Below are 19,326 nucleotides of genomic sequence, written 5' to 3'. Positions count from 1 at the left end.
GCACTGTGTGTGCTGCCCGGGTGGGTTGGTATAAGGAGGCACTGTGTGTGCTGCCCGGGTGGGTGGGTATAAGGAGGCACTGTGTGTGCTGCCCGGGTGGGTTGGTATAAGGAGGCACTGTGTGTGCTGCCCGGGTGGGTGGGTATAAGGAGGCACTGTGTGTGCTGCCCGGGTGGGTGGGTATAAGGAGGCACTGTGTGTGCTGCCCGGGTGGGTATAAGGAGGCACTGTGTGTGCTGCCCGGGTGGGTTGGTATAAGGAGGCACTGTGTGTGCTGCCCGGGTGGGTTGGTATAAGGAGGCACTGTGTGTGCTGCCCGGGTGGGTGGGTATAAGGAGGCACTGTGTGTGCTGCTCGGGTGGGTGGGTATAAGGAGGCACTGTGTGTGCTGCCCGGGTGGGTGGGTATAAGGAGGCACTGTGTGTGCTGCCCGGGTGGGTGGGTATAAGGAGGCACTGTGTGTGCTGCCCGGGTGGGTGGGTATAAGGAGGCACTGTGTGTGCTGCCCGGGTGGGTGGGTATAAGGAGGCGCTGTGTGTGCTGCCCGGGTGGGTGGGTATAAGGAGGCACTGTGTGTGCTGCCCGGGTGGGTGGGTATAAGGAGGCACTGTGTGTGCTGCCCGGGTGGGTGGGTATAAGGAGGCACTGTGTGTGCTGCTCGGGTGGGTGGGTATAAGGAGGCACTGTGTGTGCTGCCCGGGTGGGTGGGTATAAGGAGGCACTGTGTGTGCTGCCCGGGTGGGTGGGTATAAGGAGACACTGTGTGTGCTGCCCGGGTGGGTGGGTATAAGGAGGCACTGTGTGTGCTGCCCGGGTGGGTGGGTATAAGGAGGCACTGTGTGTGCTGCCCGGGTGGGTTGGTATAAGGAGGCACTGTGTGTGCTGCCCGGGTGGGTGGGTATAAGGAGGCACTGTGTGTGCTGCCCGGGTGGGTGGGTATAAGGAGGCACTGTGTGTGCTACCCGGGTGGGTGGGTATAAGGAGGCACTGTGTGTGCTGCCCGGGTGGGTGGGTATAAGGAGGCACTGTGTGTGCTGCCCGGGTGGGTGGGTATAAGGAGGCGCTGTGTGTGCTGCCCGGGTGGGTGGGTATAAGGAGGCACTGTGTGTGCTGCCCGGGTGGGTGGGTATAAGGAGGCACTGTGTGTGCTGCCCGGGTGGGTGGGTATAAGGAGGCACTGTGTGTGCTGCTCGGGTGGGTGGGTATAAGGAGGCACTGTGTGTGCTGCCCGGGTGGGTGGGTATAAGGAGGCACTGTGTGTGCTGCCCGGGTGGGTGGGTATAAGGAGACACTGTGTGTGCTGCCCGGGTGGGTGGGTATAAGGAGGCACTGTGTGTGCTGCCCGGGTGGGTGGGTATAAGGAGGCACTGTGTGTGCTGCCCGGGTGGGTTGGTATAAGGAGGCACTGTGTGTGCTGCCCGGGTGGGTGGGTATAAGGAGACACTGTGTGTGCTGCCCGGGTGGGTGGGTATAAGGAGGCACTGTGTGTGCTGCCCAGGTGGGTGGGTATAAGGAGACACTGTGTGTGCTGCCCGGGTGGGTGGGTATAAGGAGGCACTGTGTGTGCTGCCCAGGTGGGTGGGTATAAGGAGACACTGTGTGTGCTGCCCGGGTGGGTGGGTATAAGGAGGCACTGTGTGTGCTGCCCGGGTGGGTGGGTATAAGGAGGCACTGTGTGTGCTGCCCGGGGGGGTGGGTATAAGGAGGCACTGTGTGTGCTGCCCGGGTGGGTGGGTATAAGGAGACACTGTGTGTGCTGCCCGGGTTGGGTGGGTATAAGGAGGCACTGTGTGTGCTGCCCGGGTGGGTGGGTATAAGGAGGCACTGTGTGTGCTACCCGGGTGGGTGGGTATAAGGAGGCACTGTGTGTGCTGCCCGGGTGGGTGGGTATAAGGAGGCACTGTGTGTGCTGCCCGGGTGGGTGGGTATAAGGAGGCACTGTGTGTGCTGCCCGGGTGGGTGGGTATAAGGAGGCACTGTGTGTGCTGCCCGGGTGGGTGGGTATAAGGAGGCACTGTGTGTGCTGCCCGGGTGGGTGGGTATAAGGAGGCACTGTGTGTGCTGCCCGGGTGGGTGGGTATAAGGAGGCACTGTGTGTGCTACCCGGGTGGGTGGGTATAAGGAGGCACTGTGTGTGCTGCCCGGGTGGGTGGGTATAAGGAGGCACTGTGTGTGCTGCCCGGGTGGGTGGGTATAAGGAGGCACTGTGTGTGCTGCCCGGGTGGGTGGGTATAAGGAGGCACTGTGTGTGCTGCCCGGGTGGGTGGGTATAAGGAGGCACTGTGTGTGCTGCCCGGGTGGGTGGGTATAAGGAGGCACTGTGTGTGCTGCCCGGGTGGGTGGGTATAAGGAGGCACTGTGTGTGCTGCCCGGGTGGGTGGGTATAAGGAGGCACTGTGTAACCCCCACACAACACGCGGTAAAATGTTACTTAAAATCACACTTTATTGCAATCATCTTTTTCTTTAAATTAAAATATCCTGTAACAGGCGCCGGGAAACTGGACAAAATCATTGGACGCCCCAAATTACACAGCGTGCTATCAAACATTTGTACATTATTATTGCTGCGCCCACGGCGGCCGCGGAAACGTGCTCATTCCTAGCGGAATCATTAGGCACCCCCCCCCCCTCCCTGGCGGCCATATTTAAACATCCCCAAAAAGATTCGTAAACAATATGCTAGCACAGGGGCGGCCAACTCCAGCTCTCAAGGGGCACCAACAGGTTTAAGGATATCCCTGCTTCAGCACAGGTCATGCCGCCGTTGACTGGGCCACCTGTGCTGAAGCAGGGATATCCTGAACACCTGTTGGTGGCCCTTGAGGACTGGAGTTGGCCACCGCTGCTCTAAAAGAAAGGGATTTTTGCGTTAACCCCAATCATTGCCAGAGCGGCTTGTACAACGCGGCGCTGGCGAGCAAAGGGTTAACCCCGCCCACCCCCGAAATAAATACAGACACTCGAAAAACAAAAATATTACCGCTAAAAGTCGGCGCCGCCGTTTCATTCTCCGGCGCGAGGACACGATCAGCGCAAGTTAAGGTGCCATCCAATTGAGGATAAAGAGGAGAGCGGACGCATAATTAACCCTTTCAGCGCCGTGCGTGTTTGAAAAATCTGTCCGGCCATTCGGGAGACACGCAGCGCTTGACATGTTACGCGTCCGGAGAGGTTTAATGGGGCTCTCCCCGGAGCCCAGCCAGCGCAGGCCAAAGATTCTAGAGATTAAGGAAATCATGATTTTTAACACTTAAAATTTGGGGTTTTTTGTGTGGTTTTTAAAAAAAAATGTAAAGAGCAGGACGGGCTCAGGTGGTAAAATACTGACATTATTATACAAATTAAACTTTGTATGGTATTCTGTGGGGGAGGGGGAGGCAGAGTTAACGCCTTCCCTGCGCTGTTGGCCTCTCCGGCAGGGAAGGGGTTACCGACGCCAGCGGTGATTGAAGACAGATTTCAGAGTTCTATCAGCGCATAGTTTGGGGGAGAAGGGAACGCCGTCATTACAATTACACTGAGGAATGAGCCCCGAGCCGCTCCGCAGGGGCGATTGTAAATGCTTCAATTAAGTTGTTTTTGCCCCAAAAATCCCCACTGACGTGAATCAGAATTTTAAGCTGAGAACTGCCCCAAGGGGCACTTCAGGGACCATCAGAGGACCCCCCCCCCCCCGGGAAAACGCGGCATTGGGCGAGGTTCTGTCGCTAAAGCTCCAGGAGATATCGGCATGTGAGATTTTATTTATTTTTTAATATAAAACAAGCCGATTGTCTCATTCACAAAAGAATTAAACATTCAATGCAGATGTGGATTGAGCTTCGGTAGGGTAACAAGAGGTTAATGCCGGGGCGGCCAACTCCAGCGCACCAGCACCACCAACAGGTCAGGTTTTAAGGATATCTTCTGCTTCAGCACAGGTGGCTCAATCAGTGGCTCAGTCGAAGCCAGTGATTAAGTCACCTGTGCTGAAGCAGGGATATCCTTAATACCTGGCCTGTTGGTGGCCCTTGAGGGCTGGAGTTGGCCACCCCTGGCTCAGTCAGTCAGTTAGGGGGGTGTGGCGGCCCTGCTCGCCCCGTGGCACCCATGAGACACCCTTATTACTAGGCAAGAAGCCGCCCTCGCCAGCGTTCAGCGTTGACCTATTCAGACAACGCCACGAAAGCGCCTGAGGCGGTTACATTGGGACAATGTCAGTGGCATTCGGTTTTATTCGGGCGCATATCTTTCAGATCGTTTTCCCCCCTCCACCCATGAAGAGGAGCCCGCTGGGTGGGTAACGCCATGGCGCTCCTGCTACAAGCTGCGTGAATCTTAGCATAAGAAAGATGGTTGACGCCCTTACGGAAATCATTCGCCTCGTGCTTCGGTTAGATGGGAATCTCCTTCGGTTCGTTAGGCACGATTAAAAAACGGGCGTCTGTCCTGCTCCCTGAAGGGCGTCCAGTTAACACCGACTTCACATGAATGGTGCTAAAACCTTCCCCAGCGTGAGGAAGATGCCTCACAGCATAGGGAGTACCGGCAGAAAACTCCACTCAGGTCTTTGAAGCCATTGATATTGAGAGCAAGCGAGGCTGCCGACCGACAGGAGACACTCACTCCATTCTAGAAGGAGACTACCGAAGTCCATGTGGCGGGGGTTGGTATGATGAAGCTGTCTTCCAATGAGTTAAATCCGTTGAGTGACAGTCCTGCTCCCCTAATGGCGCACAGCAAGTTGGTTTAGCAACCGTCGCCCACTTTGGTGTCCTCGAGGTGTACAACTACAGACGAAGGCCTAACCACAAAGTGGTCCTTCCACTGTAGCCTCCCCAACTCCTCATCACCACCACGACCATTGCAGAAACATCTCCCCTTGTTTAGATCGTCGCATGGGTATTATCTGGATACCCCACATATCGGGGTCTTGTTGGCGGAAGCTCTGTGGGGTCCATGGAATACAGCTCGACGTATCAAAACCTCCACCTGGAGTGCCCAATAAAAGAATAATATCCCGTTCAAAGCCCCAGGACTTGTTCTTGCTTGGGAACATTGGTGCTGTACTATCCAGCTTTCCTTTCGTTGGTACAGGACCCCAGTATATCGGGGAAGTCCGCCGACCACTTACATTCTGTAACACAGGTTGGCACGGTGCTATCTCTCGGCAGTTTCACCCTCGCGGGGTGGCCGTCTTCCGTGATGATGGTCACAGGCTAACACCACGAGGGTCCAGGTCCTGGAAACCCCATCAAGAGAAGGGACGTCGCGAAGCAGCTCGTGGCCGGCCCTGGCAGAGCCCGCCTTCCGCCTCGTCCCGCTATGGCAACGCTCCACTGAACGTGGCCACGGGCAAGCAGAGCAGGGAGCAGAAGTCCGACTCGCCCTGGAATTTCGGGGACCCCGGCCGCCTGGCGAGCCTGGCGGATTCCCAGCTCTGCGGCTTGTAGCACGGGGACACTTCACACCTGCGCGGGGAGAAAGGAGCGCATTCAATATGTTCTCAATCTCTTTCGTGGTGTAAGCGAAGGACGACATACACGGCAGCGCATGGTCACACGACAGTCGCAAAATACAACAGCATAGAGACAACCTGTCACATAATACGCCGTTTAAGTGGGGGGCGCTCCCTCCAGGGGGCAGGAGATTTTCCAGGGTGTGGGGGGTGGGGGGCGCGGTCGCTACAGAGGTCCCGCGCTCTCCCCCAAGGCATTTCAATTAGTTGCCTTGGGGACCACACAAGGCGTCTGCAGCTTCTCTTACCTGGTCTTCGGCGATGCGTCGCCATGGTAACCCGGCGCCATTCACGGGACGTCACGTTACCATAGCAACGTGATGTCACGTGACCCAGCGACGAGCAGGGTGGGGGGGGGGAGGATGCGAGTCGGGAGTTGAAAAAAAGACTTTGCGCACCCCTGCTCTAGGGATTGGTTATCACCAAATCCTTGATTGGGGCAATTATTATGTTAATACAATGTACAATAAGTGGGCATACAGAAGCAGGTAGGTGTTAAAAGGAGGATATTCGTCTTCCTGAAGACCTTCGAGCAGGGGCGGCCAACTCCAGTCCTCAAGGGCCACCAACAGGTCAGTTTTTCAGAATATCCCTGCTTCAGCACAGGCGGCTCAATCAGTGGCCCAGCCGAAGACTGAACCATTTGAGGACTGGAGTCGGCTGCCCCTGCCTCAGAGGCGGGGAGATCAGGCGTTTCAGCGCATGGCCGAGACGTCAACTGGTTGTCCAAGAAAGAAAACCACGGTGGTCTCAGAATAAAAAGCCGAGAGGTCTCGGTGGTCTCCTCACTTGATCACCCGCTGGAGGATTTTGCGCTCGTCTTGGTCCAGGCACAAGGGGAAGGTGCAGCCGTGCTGGGCGATGATCTGCGCTTTGTCCACTTTGATTTGGGAGACGCTGATCTGTTCAGGAGGAAACACAGGGCGCAGAATGAACGTCCAGCGTCCGCCAGCCGCCAACTCCACCATCAGACGTCCACGAGGACACCAAAATGACTGTAGAGGCGGGTCCCATGAAAGTCAACGGGGAACCAAACCAGAAAGGAACTCAAACCCCAAAAGAATATTTTAAGGGGTTCACCTGTTTTCTACAGAGCCCTGGAGTGAAGCGAGGCCGCTGAGGACAATGGAAGTCAGAACCGTCCCCTGTGGGAGCGACCGTTGCTTCTCCTACATAATTTGCTTCCTCTCTTGGGTCACACCCCTGGCTGGTCCTTTTTGGGGACCCCGCTGTCCCACTCACCTGGTTGAAGTTCTTCTTTGTCTTTGAGTTCTGCCGTTTCACCACCTCCCTCATGGTCAGGTTCAGGCATTCCATTTTGGCATCTGAAGAATGACACATCGGTAAGGGAGGCGCAGCACGCAACGGACTGTCAGCTCTGCAGCCCAATCCTCGCCCCCGCTGCCCCTGTACAAACTGCCACAGCGTAATGGGGAAAGGAGGTGCGCAGTGGGGCGCTGGCTTCATTTCTGATCCTCGTTTAAGGTGACCTCCATGCAAACTGGAGCCAGGTCACATCGTCTGCGTGTGTCGCAGGCAACAAAATTAGATTGTAAGCACTTTGGGGCAGGTCTAAAGCAGCAAAACATGTGAAATCATATATATATTCTCAGACTCGTGTGTATATACATATATTTATAATAAATCAGTTCTGTAGTATTAGATAATAGTGACAGTTTTTATTTATTTGTTTGTTAAATTCAACTCTTAATGCCATTTTTAATACATTTTAAAGAGGCAATCCCAGCAGCTTAAAATGTTTTTAAAGTACATCTTTTTTCCCCTTAATATTTGCAGCCTGTGATTACCTTTATTGAAAACTACTGACCCAAACTGATGATCGATTGGTTCTCCCGCGATCGAGCAGCAAAGATCCTGTTTCCCAGGGTTCACTAAATGGCCGCCTTTCAGTTTCAAATCAATCCGTCAGTCAGTGTAACTCAGCAGCTACAATGTATTCTTATATTACTAAAGTAACATTATCTATTGTTACAGTTTGCAGCTCAAACTGCTGGGAACATTGGCAACAAATGATTACAAACAGGAAAGTGTTACAAAGATCTTGCACTGCTGGGGAGGTGGCTAAACCTGCTATAGAAATCAAAGGAGGCTCTGTGTATTAACACTCATTAAAATGGCATTAAAAGTTTAATTTAAAAAAAATAGATTTAAAAAAGGGAGTAAGTATTATCTAATGCTACAGAACAAAAAAACACATGTAGGATATTGCTTGAATTGCTCCTTTAAAGCATCCTTTGATTTCTATCGCAGGTTTAGCCACCTCCCCAGCAGTGCAAGATCTTTGCAACACTTTCCTGTTTGTGATAATTTGTTGCCAATGTTCCCAGCAGTTTGAACTGCAAACTGTAACAATAGATAATGTTACCTTAGTAATATAAGAATACATTGTAGCTGCTGAGTTACACTGACTGCTGGATTGATTAAAACGGAAAAGCGGCCATTATGTTAGGCACACAATTGGGATTTTTACAGATCTATAACAGGAGAATTATACATCGTCATACAATTTACATCTAAAAAAAAGAAAAAAATTAAAGGGGGTGATGTAGTATTGCTGCCTTGCTTTCTCTTACCGTGCACCCCAAAACTGGAACAACCTACCAGAGACTCTCACATCCACCACCAGTCTAAATTCTTTAAAATCTAAGGCTGTCTCACATATTAATCTGGTCTGTAACTGTTACATACGCCCATAATATATATTATCTGTAACTGTGCATGCAATGTCTGTATATAATGTATACCCTGATCACTTAATGTAACTCTATTTGTAACCATGTATTATTTGTCTTACTTTGTGCCCAGGACATACTTGAAAACGAGAGGTAACTCTCAATGTATTACTTCCTGGTAAACAGTTTATAAATAAATTAATTAATTAATTCTACAATGTTCGGCGCTAGTTGTAGAATAGCGAATGATTGCTTGATTGTGTACACTTTGCTTCGTCACATCGCACTGCGCAGGAGGGAGCAGCTGTATGACTGCATATAGTACATAAGTTGCTGACGCTGGACTGAGATCCTGTTATAAGAATGCACAACACTAGATGCATCCTTCCCACCTGCATCCTTCCCACCTGCATCCTTCCCACCTGCGTCCTTCCCACCTGCGTCCTTCCCACCTGCATCCTTCCCACCTGCATCCTTCCCACCTGTCCCTCCCACCTGCATCCTTCCCACCTGCATCCTTCCCACCTGCATCCTTCCCACCTGCATCCTTCCCACCTGTCCCTCCCACCTGAATCCTTCCCACCTGCATCATTCCCACCTGCATCCTTCCCACCTGCATCCTTCCCACCTGCATCCTTCCCACCTGTCCCTCCCACCTGCATCCTTCCACCTGCATCCTTCCCACCTGCATCCTTCCCACCTGTATCCTTCCCACCTGCATCCTTCCCACCTGCGTCCTTCCCACCTGCATCCTTCCCACCTGCGTCCTTCCCACCTGCATCCCTCCCACCTGCATCCTTCCCACCTGCATCCTTCCCACCTGCATCCTTCCCACCTGAATCCTTCCCACCTGCATCCTTCCCACCCGCATCCTTCCCACCTGCATCCTTCCCACCTGCATCCTTCCCACCTGTCCCTCCCACCTGCATCCTTCCACCTGCATCCTTCCCACCTGCATCCTTCCCACCTGTATCCTTCCCACCCGCATCCTTCCCACCTGCGTCCTTCCCACCTGCATCCTTCCCACCTGCGTCCTTCCCACCTGCATCCCTCCCACCTGCATCCTTCCCACCTGCATCCTTCCCACCTGCATCCTTCCCACCCGCATCCTTCCCACCCGCATCCTTCCCACCTGCATCCTTCCCACCTGCATCCTTCCCACCTGCATCCTTCCCACCTGCATCCTTCCCACCCGCATCCTTCCCACCCGCATCCTTCCCACCTGTCCCTCCCCCTTCTCTCCCCGTTACCCGGGAATAGGAAACCCCGACACAAACACCTCCTTTCCAAACACCCGCATGCGGAAGGGGTAATCGCTGAGCCGACGTACCCATCTCTTCGTACGTCCTGCAGGCCTTGCTGAGGTTCACCGAGGTGCAGACCTTCTCCCCGTTACTCCACCGACTTCTGCCGCTGATCGGTGACTGGGGGGAGCAGACGGAAAAGCCAGGACCTCAAAATGTTAGCAGAGGCTCGGCCAGGCCAACCGGTAATACGGTACAGCGTTGTCCCTCGCCATTGCACCGTCCCGCACACCTTACTACGACCCTTAATCCAGGGCGGCTAACTCCAGTACTCAAGGGCCACCAATATGTTAGGTTGTCAGGATATCCCTGCTTCAGCATAGGTGGCTCAGTCTTCGACTTCGATTGAGTCACCTGTGCTGAAGCAGGGACTGATTGAGCCACCTGTGCTGAAGCAGGGATATCCTGACAACCTAACCTGTTGGTGGCCCTTGGGGACTGGAGTTGGCCACCCCTGCCTTAACCCCTTCCCGGATGTGCAAAGTGTTGCTGGCCTCTCTGGTGGGCAAAAGGTTTAAGGTGGTGAGGTCTCCTCTGTTCAAGAACTGGCTTTGCATATGGGAGCATTCTGGGAACTTGCACAAAACTGTAATAAATGGTCAACTGAATGAACGATGGAACCTCGTGCGGGAAACCTTCACAACGTGCACGAGAACCTACGGAAACTCTGATAGGGTCTCGGGAAACTCTGATAGGGTCTCGGGAAACTCTGATAGGGTCTCGGGAAACTCTGATAGGGTCTCGGGAAACTCTGATAGGGTCTCGGGAAACTGATAGGGTCTCGGGAAATTCTGATAGGGTCTCGGGAAACTCTGATAGGGTCTCGGGAAGCTCTGATAGGGTCTCGGGAAACTCTGATAGGGTCTCGGGAAACTCTGATAGGGGACTGGGACACCCTTGGGCAACATGTTGATTCGTGGACACCAAAAAGGGATAATTATACTCCGGCCCACACCCCCCTCACGTTACAGAACACCCCCGCTTCTTACCTTGCTGTAGACGATTTGTAGTGTAAATGGTATAGCTTCTCTGTCCCCATCAATCCCCAGCCTCTTACAGCCAGGACCTGCGGACAGAAAGCCCTGTATGAGGCACTCGCTTTAAAAAGGGGGGGAGATCAGCGGTGGCGGCTATGGGACGAGTTCATTCCGGGCTTTCCCTTCTGGCAATAAGCTGCATGTGTAGGAGCCCACCTTTAACTAATATATCATGTTGCGGTAACCCAACTTCTGCAGTGCACCAGTGAGCAACCACATGGCTTCAGTTCTTTATGAGCAGGTAGGTTGTTGGTCACCTGTACATCTTACACGATTTATACCAGGGGATTTATTCCATCCTCCCTCCTAAAGGTGCAGTCCTGCTAAGCAACACTTGTTGGAGTTGCAATGCAGCCAAAGCACTCACCCATTTATCACCTTCTCTAGCATTTGTAACCTTTGCTTCATGGTAAGAAGATATGCTTGGTAGCGTTGAAAGCTGAAGCGCACCGGTGAAAATCTGGGTAACCAGGTCCCCCCCGTAAGATGCAATTCATGCATAGGAGCCTTGTGCGGACAGTCTATGTTACAATGATCCGGACTGACATCTAATCACTAATCAGATTATAATCTCACACTATGCTCCGCTCTCCCCACTCCTGTCGGGCAGAACTTGGATCCCGGGGCCGGCCGGAGAAGGGAGAGGAGAGCGCGCAGGGCCCCCCCAAAGGAGCGTGGCCCAAGGCAACCGCCTTGCCCTAATAAAGACTACTTACAAATGTTCTCGTTATCTCTCTCATGGAGGAGGAAGTCTTAATAGACGGGCCCTTCACAGGTGCAACACAACACCTGAGCAGGTAGTGCTAGGCCTTGCCAAAGGTGGGGCACAGTGATGGGGTCGCAGGCTTGCAATGCTTTGGCCAAAGAATTGAACTTAGCGACCTTCACTTATAAGAGGAAAAGTAGACACGTATTTAGCTATATACTGTGGCGCAGTGGATGGAGCAGTTCCGATCCGTGTGTATATGAGTGAGGCTGCTGGGAAGCCACAGCCTAGGATGGGATGGAGTCCCACGCCTACCTGATGCTTTGATGGCTCTCATGGTGGCACAGTGGCCCAGCTCCAGGCACTGGATAAACACTTCCGTCTGCTTCGCTCCACCTTCAAACGTGATCTAGAAGAGAGGTCCAGGCTGAGAGGTCCAGTGTAACTTCATATGGCCAACTCCAGTCCTCTAGGGCCACCACAGGTCAGGTTTTCAGGATATATATATATGACCATTTAATTTCCTACCCACCCCCAGAGTAGCCTTCAACCGCTGGCTTAACCGGGAGAAATTTGGCAACTAATGAAGGTCTTTCCAGTAGCTGTGTCACTGGGCGTCTTACCGGCAGGATAGAATATGGGCAAATAATGCGAGTGAAACACATCCCTTCACCTTCTTCTCCCTCGGCTCTCTCCCCATCTATGCTGCACTTGTGTCCAACCCTCCCATACTTCCCTTCTCTCATTCTCTTCCCACCCCTCCTCTGCTGCCGGTCTGTTTAGTGACCCCTGTCGCTCTCCTGCCGGCTTCGTCTGCTCGGGCCGTGTCCAGTGGCCCATTAAACCCTCTTGGGACCGTGTGGGTGTTCTTACCTCAGCCTGGTAGAGCTGCAGGAGCATTGAGCGGGTGGCGAATCGGCAGTAATACAAGACCATGTCAGCCAGGATGGGCATCTTGGAGGCTTCAGCCGACTCATTCTCAGGCTTGGGTGATGTCTACAAAGTGAGCAGGGATTCAGTAAGTAAGCTTCGGAGGACTTACTCAATACCTCGTGTAGGGGCACATTCTATATTGTGTGAAGTGGCCATGCGGACCGGTTTAGGCCAAAAATCCCCAACGGGTCAATGGGTTTTTTAGTACCAAAATGGTCCGAAAGGATGCTTTGAACAACACACAATGAGCCCCGTAGGATCATAATATTTTGAGTAGACGAAAGACTCGGCTCACAAGATAACGGCGTCAGGTTCTTTTCCGGGTTCTTTGGAACTCAACTGGAGACTCTTCATTACTCTTCTGCCAAGCGAAGGGTCATTTCCAGACACCCCTGCCTGAACCCGAACAGCCGAACACTTCAAACACAGAGTCCTCACCATTAAAACATTGCTTCTACTGTATAAAACCTGACTCGGGAGGGGGGGGGGAGTTCTATGGTTTGGGACCCTTCTCTCACCTGGCAGAGAACGGCGGTGGAGAGATCCATCAGTCCAAGGATGTTGCGTTTGTACCAGGGGTCCAGCATGCCGATGTAGTGGGAGATATCGTTAGTGCTTTCTTCTGCTCCTGAGAGATCCTGGGGGTGACGTAGAGCAGGGACAGTCAGCACAAGGTGTGTCAGGGCATTTCATTACAGTATAACTCGACCTCCTTCCAATTTAGATAATATTCCAAGGTCAGTGGAACCTTTAGAGCAGAGGTGGCCAAAGCCAGTCATCAAAGGCCACCAGCAGGTCAGGTTTTCAGAATAGTCCTGCTTCAGCACAGGTGGCTCAGTCAGAATGACTGCACCACCTGTGCTGAAGCAGGGACATCCTGAAAACTTGACTTGATGGTGGTCCTTGAGAACGGGAGCTGGCCAGCCCTGCTTTAGAAGATACCATTCCCGGTACGTCAGGGTAAAAATGCTCGTTTTCTAGTGGATAATCATTCCGATCTCTCCTTTATCTGCCCCTTTTCCTATTTTGTGCTCAGCCACAGAGTGAGTGGACGACCTTATCCTTGTTAATTTCAGTTGGTAAAACAACATGGAGGTGAGTGACCCCCTCCTCCCTGTTTCCAAGCTCACTCATCCCACCTTTTTAATGGCAGTTCTTGCTAAGCACCTGTAAATGACCAGTCTATTACAGACGGCTCTCCTTTCGTTAGAGAGGGCATGAGAGCTTCTAGCAGGGGCAGCAGTTAGGACCCACAGATGGGCAATGCCGTGACGTGGCTGTAGGCTTAAAATAGTTTGACCCGTGCTTATGAGAAGACATACAGATACGTTTTTAACGTTATAATATGTCAAGTTAGATGTAGCACTGAGGCTTTTGTCTTTTGTTCTATACATCAGAACCACACCCTGTATACAACCCCACACATCCTAACCATTCTATGGCATGATCAGCTCCTATGACATCGTTGGTTTCTGTATAGTCATCCAGACTTGTACATTCTTCCATTTATGTCACGAGTTTCCCATACCCGTAGCCCTTCCATGTCATGATCAGGCCCCTCTTCACTTCTATGACCTCATCCTTCTGCCTACAGCCTTAAATAATAATAGCATGTTCTTGTATAGCGCTGCTAGTTTTAGGTAGCGCTTTACAGAGACATTTTGCAGGCACCGGTCCCTGCCCCGTGGAACTTACAATCTATGTTTTTGGTACCTGAGGCACAGGGAGATAAAGTGACTTGCCCAAGGTCACAAGGAGCCGACACCGGGAATTGAACCAGGTTCCCCTGCTTCACACTCAGTGCCAGTCAGTGTCTCTACTCACTGAGCCGCTCCTTCTCCCAGGTTCCCCTGCTTCACACTCAGTGCCAGTCAGTGACTTTACTCACTGAGCCGCTCCTTCTCCCAGGCTCCCCTGCTTCACACTCACTGCCAGTCAGTGTCTTTACTCACTGAGCCGCTCCTTCTCCCAGGCTCCCCTGCTTCACACTCACTGCCAGTCAGTGTCTTTACTCACTGAGCCTTCTCCCCAAAAGAAAAAGAAAAAATGGCTAAATGACATCACCTCTGGGGCAGCCTTTCCTGATTGGCTGGGGGTCCTGAGGGGGGAGTCGGAACTTGTCAGTGATGCACACGGTGCGGGTCCGTTCCTCTTGACGGGGATGTAGTAAAAATGCAGTTTGAAGAACCTCGTCAGTAAAGGGCAATTACTTTCCTGCCGCCTGAAATGAGGAAGCATGGGTTGGGGAATGCAATGGATTCATCGTTATCGGGAAACTGTAGGACAGCCAACTCCAGTCCTCAAGGGCCACCCACCGGTCAGGGTTTCAGGATATCTTTGCTCCAGCACAGGTGGCTCAATTAGTGGCTCCCTGCTTCAGCACAGGTGGCTAAATCAGTGGCTCAGTCAAAGAGTGCTGAAGCAGGGAATCTTGAGAACATGGCCTGTTGGTGGCCCTTGAAGACAGAAGTTGTCCTCCCCTGCATTACATTATACCTATACCCATACCTTCATACACCTATACCCATACCTGCATACCCTATACCCATACCTGCATACCCTATACCCATACCTGCATACACCTATACCCATACCTGCATACACCTATACCCATACCTGCATACACCTATACTCATCTGCATATACCTATACCTGCATACTCCTATACCTATACCTGCATACTCCTATACCCATATCTGCATACATCTATATCTGCATACACCTACACCCATACCTGCATACACCTATACTCATACCTGCATACACCTATACTCATACCTGCATACACCTATACTCATACCTGCATACGCCTATACCCATACCTGCATACACCTATACTCATACCTGCATACACCTATACTAGGGATGGGCACGGTCACTCGTGTTTTGGTTGTAAAAATGTCAGTGCTTTAGTTTTGGTTCTGGTCTTACCAACACTTGCTTTGTTCAGTCTTGGTCTTGGATTTTTACCAAACGATGGAAACAAAACCCACAGAATAATCAGAAACCTTCTCATAACCCATAACAAAGCATACACTATGCCTAAGATACCTACAGAACCAGAAACCTTCTCATAACCCATAACAAAGCATACACTATGCCTAAGATACCTACAGAACCAGAAACTTTCTCATAACCCATAACAAAGCATACACTATGCCTAAGATACCTACAGAACCAGAAACCTTCTCATAACCCATAACAAAGCATACACTATGCCTAAGATACCTACAGAATCAGAAAAACTATTCGAAACCAAAATAATAGAACTGAAGAAACTTACAATAATTAAAAAATATGTGACGAGAAACACCTAAAGGTGGACACTTGGCCAAGATTTTGGAGGTCATTCTGGGAGACTTTGCCAGTCTGGACCTTGAGGGCCTACCTGATGCTGGGGCCATCACTAGCATATTCCCCCTGGAATCCAATGGTTCAGTCCAAACCGGTGTTTATACCCTTGGCACGATGATTAGCCACTGTGTGCCATTTAACCAACCAGTTGCCATTCTCAAGCTCACCACAAGAGGGTTGATCACCTCAACACCCACCTGAGGTTGCTGTACGCTCTGGCTACTTTTCCTGAAATACGGTCTGAGCCGAAGACCACAACCCTCAGTGTGGACGTCTTGGTGTCCTCATCACAGCTCAGGAATGGCCTTCTCTTAAAGGCCACCTTCTGGTTCAACTGGACCTCCATGAACTGTGAATCCAGGGCTTGCTGGGGGAGTGACTTGGACCTCTTGGACCTGGCTGGGATCCTTCTCTTCGGGGGAGTGCACAGGCTCCCTGCCCGGCGCAGTGGGACTGTCTGGGGCGGAGATGGAAACGGGCTGAGCAGAGGGTGGGATGTGCAGGGAGCAAATTTCCGCCTACTCTTAGTCAGATGGCTCCTGGATTTAAAGAGCTGGCAGAACTTCTGAGTGAACTTGCGATTGACACTCTCCTCCCGTTGGTCAGTTTTGCTTGGAGACCCCTGGGAGCTCTCGTCGCTGTCCTCCATGTAGCCGCTGTCCACACAGCTAGAAAGGCTGGACACGAAGGACGTCACCGAGTGGTTGGAAAGTGCGGAAATGGTAGAGTGCTCCTTCTGATCACTGGACATGTTCCAGTACACATAAGCCTTGGATAGGGTAGAGAACACCGAATCTCGCTGGTGGCTACAGCCAATAATCTCCTCTTCCTCTTCTTCATCCTCATCAGCATCTTCATCTACCTCGTTTACGTCATCCTCCAGAGACACAGACACCGGCTTCAAGGTCTCACACTCCTTCAGAAGGACGTTGTTTAGGACATCTGCCAAAACAGCCACAGGTGATGGTTAGCAGTAGATCAGGAATAGTAACAGCAGTGACTTTCAGAAGGCATATGTAGAAGGTACCACAATCCTACATTTCCTATAATGCACTGCAGTGTTTGAGCCACATTAATGCTTCCCCCCCCCCCCCCCCTCCCCACCGAAGCCTCACTCTACGGACCCTCTGTAGATCACACACAAATGGAAGGCTCTCCATTACCGACAATGTTTCAAGTTCTCCTCTCTTACCAAAATTGTCCTGATCCCAGCTGTAAGTGTAACATTTGGCCACCGGCAGAGGGATGGTTTGGAATTTGCATGTCGGACTGGTCCCTATTTGTGGCGGGGGGGGAGGGGGGTAAAAAACATACAAAGGTATAAACATCTTGGTGTGCAAAGAAAATACCTAATACAGATGCTGAACTCTGCGATGCATGGCAGATCCTGCCAGCAGCAAATGGGTTAAAAACGCAGAAGCACTTCACTTGTCAACAACTATTGGAAGTTTAATAAGGCCTCAGGCAGGAACCCAGTTTCATCATTATACTAGCTGAAAGTGCCCAACGTTGCTCGAGAACTGTAAGAAACCCCAAAAAACGAGTTATAAATGGGTCATTTCGTTTTTTTGTTTCTCAATGAAACAGTGTATTTTTATTGTAATGCTGTTGGAAAAAACTATATTTTTGGGTTTTCCATCAGGCGCAAAAACACGCACATTTTTCCCAATTCCTGCTCTGGCGCATCCAACATAAAGATGACCCAATCTCTTGAGGCACGGGGTCAGCTCATGGGGCATGGGGTCAGATCTTGGGGCTTGGGGGCCCTACTCTCGTTGCTTCACTCCTTGTTTTGTCCTAATAATTAAACCCAGGGGACCATCTTATGTATAACCTCTGCCCCCACCCCCTCTCCTATTGGCTAGGGCCCACCAGTCTGGGTGGGTTAACTCATACACACATCTAACGCATATCTCCCCGGGTTTTATTCTGCTGGATGATCCTGTCACCCAGTTACCCGTGTTTCTCAGCAGTCCTGCTTGCTCCCCAATATCCTCCAGTTTGGTTCTCAGCCACTCTCTCTTCTTGCCAGGGCTGTCGTCCGCCACCGACGCCATCTCCAAAGCCTCAGTGGAGTCGGAGAAGATCTCCACAAGCTCCTCCAACGTCTTGGACTAGAAACATATCGGAGGAGAAGACAGTTTCTCTGGTCAGTCTCTTTGCAGTCCTGGTGGGACGGAGCAAGTGAGAGAATAAACCGAAGAGGTTGCCGTGGGAACACTCTAGGGCAGGCTTTTAAGGCCTTTATAAATAAAGTCATAAGAACAAGGTTAGTTAATCTACTTTAAGGGGTCAGTCCCTCCTAGGGCTAAAGTGTGGGGTTGGGGGGTTAGGGTGTTGGGAGGTTAGAGGGTTGGGATAAGTAGAGCCTCTCTGGTCCAGTAGAGAGAATGTCCAGTGTCCAGTTCAGGTCCCACCCACCTTCAGAGTATTGCATAAGCCGGCGAGGTCGCACGCTGGGCCCAGGTTGGCCTGGTAAAGGTGCTTGATCAGGGTGATGTACGTATCGTATTTCGATTGCTCTGCGTTGCTCAGGTGTTCAGCGACCGACAGAAACGCGCTGGGCAGTTCCGCGGGATTCACCAGCAGCACCGTGCTATAAGGGCAGGAAAGTGTTAATACCATCCCTGGTTATGGCCTGATTAGGTGAATTTCATCATCAACACACACTTCTTTAGTAACATTTTATTACATTTTTATTAAATAGATTATATATTTATTTAATAATTCGTTTTGAGATATACAAATTCAGCACAGTACAAGGGGTTAGATATATACACACTGTATATACAAGGGGCTTACATATCTGTAGGTATATTATATATACAATATGAGAATATATTCTCTATATTATACATATCATCATCACCCGGGGAAGAAATTAAAATGGCGGTGGACCGGACATAGCGCAAGAAGAAATGACCGTCATTGGACAAAAGATGGTACTCGACTAATTCCACTAGATATCAAGACCAAGAGGATGCCCAAAAGTAAGATGGAAGGACGGAGTCAGACAATGTGTGGGAACAATGTGGAGAAGAGCGGCTGTAACCGCAGGACCTGGGGGATCACTGGGGAGGGTCATTCAGCAGTGGGGAGACACGGGCTGGAGAGGATGGGATGAGGGAATGTGTGGGAGCAACGTGGAGAAGAGCGGCTGTAACCGCAGGACCTGGGAGATCACTGGGGAGGGTCATCCAGCAGTGGGGAGACACGGGCTGGAGAGGATGGGATGAGGGAATGTGTGGGAGCGACGTGGAGAAGAGCGGCTGTAACCGCAGGACCTGGGGGATCACTGGGGAGACTTCATCCAGCAGTGGGGAGACACGGGCTGGGGAGGATGGGATGAGGGAATGTGTGGGAGCGGCGTGGAGAAGAGAGGCTGTAACCGCCGGACCTGGGGGATCACTGGAGAGGCTTCATCCAGCAGTGGGGAGACACGGGCTGGAGAGGATGGGATGAGGGAGTGTGTGGGAGCGACGTGGAGAAGAGAGGCTGTAACCGCAGGACCTGGGCGATCACTGGGGAGGCTTCATCCAGCAGTGGGGAGACACGGGCTGGAGAGGATGGGATGAGGGAATGTGGGAGCGACGCGGAGAAGAGAGGCTGTAACTGCAGGACCTGGGAGATCACTGGGGAGGCTTCATCCAGCAGTGGGGAGACACGGGCTGGAGAGGATGGGATGAGGGAATGTGTGGGAGCGACGTGGAGAAGAGAGGCTGTAACCGCAGGACCTGGGAGATCACTGGGGAGGCTTCATCCAGCAGTGGGGAGACACGGGCTGGAGAGGATGGGATGAG

At 51.8% G+C, this 19,326-nt stretch overlaps 1 protein-coding gene across 2 annotated transcripts in view; it reads right to left on the bottom strand.

Annotated features, from left to right (window-relative positions):
- Window positions 1–2,446: 2,446 nt before the first annotated feature.
- PIK3R5 (phosphoinositide-3-kinase regulatory subunit 5) overlaps window positions 2,447–19,326 on the bottom strand; it is a 65,046-nt gene continuing 48,166 nt past the window's right edge. For both annotated transcript variants that reach the window (XM_075579697.1, XM_075579698.1), the window contains 13 exons: window positions 17,948–18,122; window positions 17,484–17,640; window positions 16,719–16,802; window positions 15,724–16,468; window positions 14,237–14,393; window positions 12,691–12,810; window positions 12,113–12,235; window positions 11,555–11,648; window positions 10,486–10,562; window positions 9,523–9,616; window positions 6,742–6,824; window positions 6,289–6,401; window positions 2,447–5,452 (listed from right to left, as the gene is read on the bottom strand). In XM_075579697.1, the coding sequence (XP_075435812.1) occupies window positions 5,305–5,452; window positions 6,289–6,401; window positions 6,742–6,824; window positions 9,523–9,616; window positions 10,486–10,562; window positions 11,555–11,648; window positions 12,113–12,235; window positions 12,691–12,810; window positions 14,237–14,393; window positions 15,724–16,468; window positions 16,719–16,802; window positions 17,484–17,640; window positions 17,948–18,122 (2,170 nt within the window). In that variant the 3' untranslated portion in view covers window positions 2,447–5,304. The remainder of the gene's footprint in view (window positions 5,453–6,288; window positions 6,402–6,741; window positions 6,825–9,522; window positions 9,617–10,485; window positions 10,563–11,554; window positions 11,649–12,112; window positions 12,236–12,690; window positions 12,811–14,236; window positions 14,394–15,723; window positions 16,469–16,718; window positions 16,803–17,483; window positions 17,641–17,947; window positions 18,123–19,326) is intronic.

The sequence above is a fragment of the Ascaphus truei genome, chromosome 22, assembly GCF_040206685.1.
Source record: "Ascaphus truei isolate aAscTru1 chromosome 22, aAscTru1.hap1, whole genome shotgun sequence".
In the NCBI taxonomy this organism is placed as follows: Eukaryota; Metazoa; Chordata; class Amphibia; order Anura; family Ascaphidae; genus Ascaphus; species Ascaphus truei.
The sequence above is the reverse complement of the archived record's forward strand: the minus strand, read 5'-3'. Positions and strand labels throughout refer to the sequence as shown.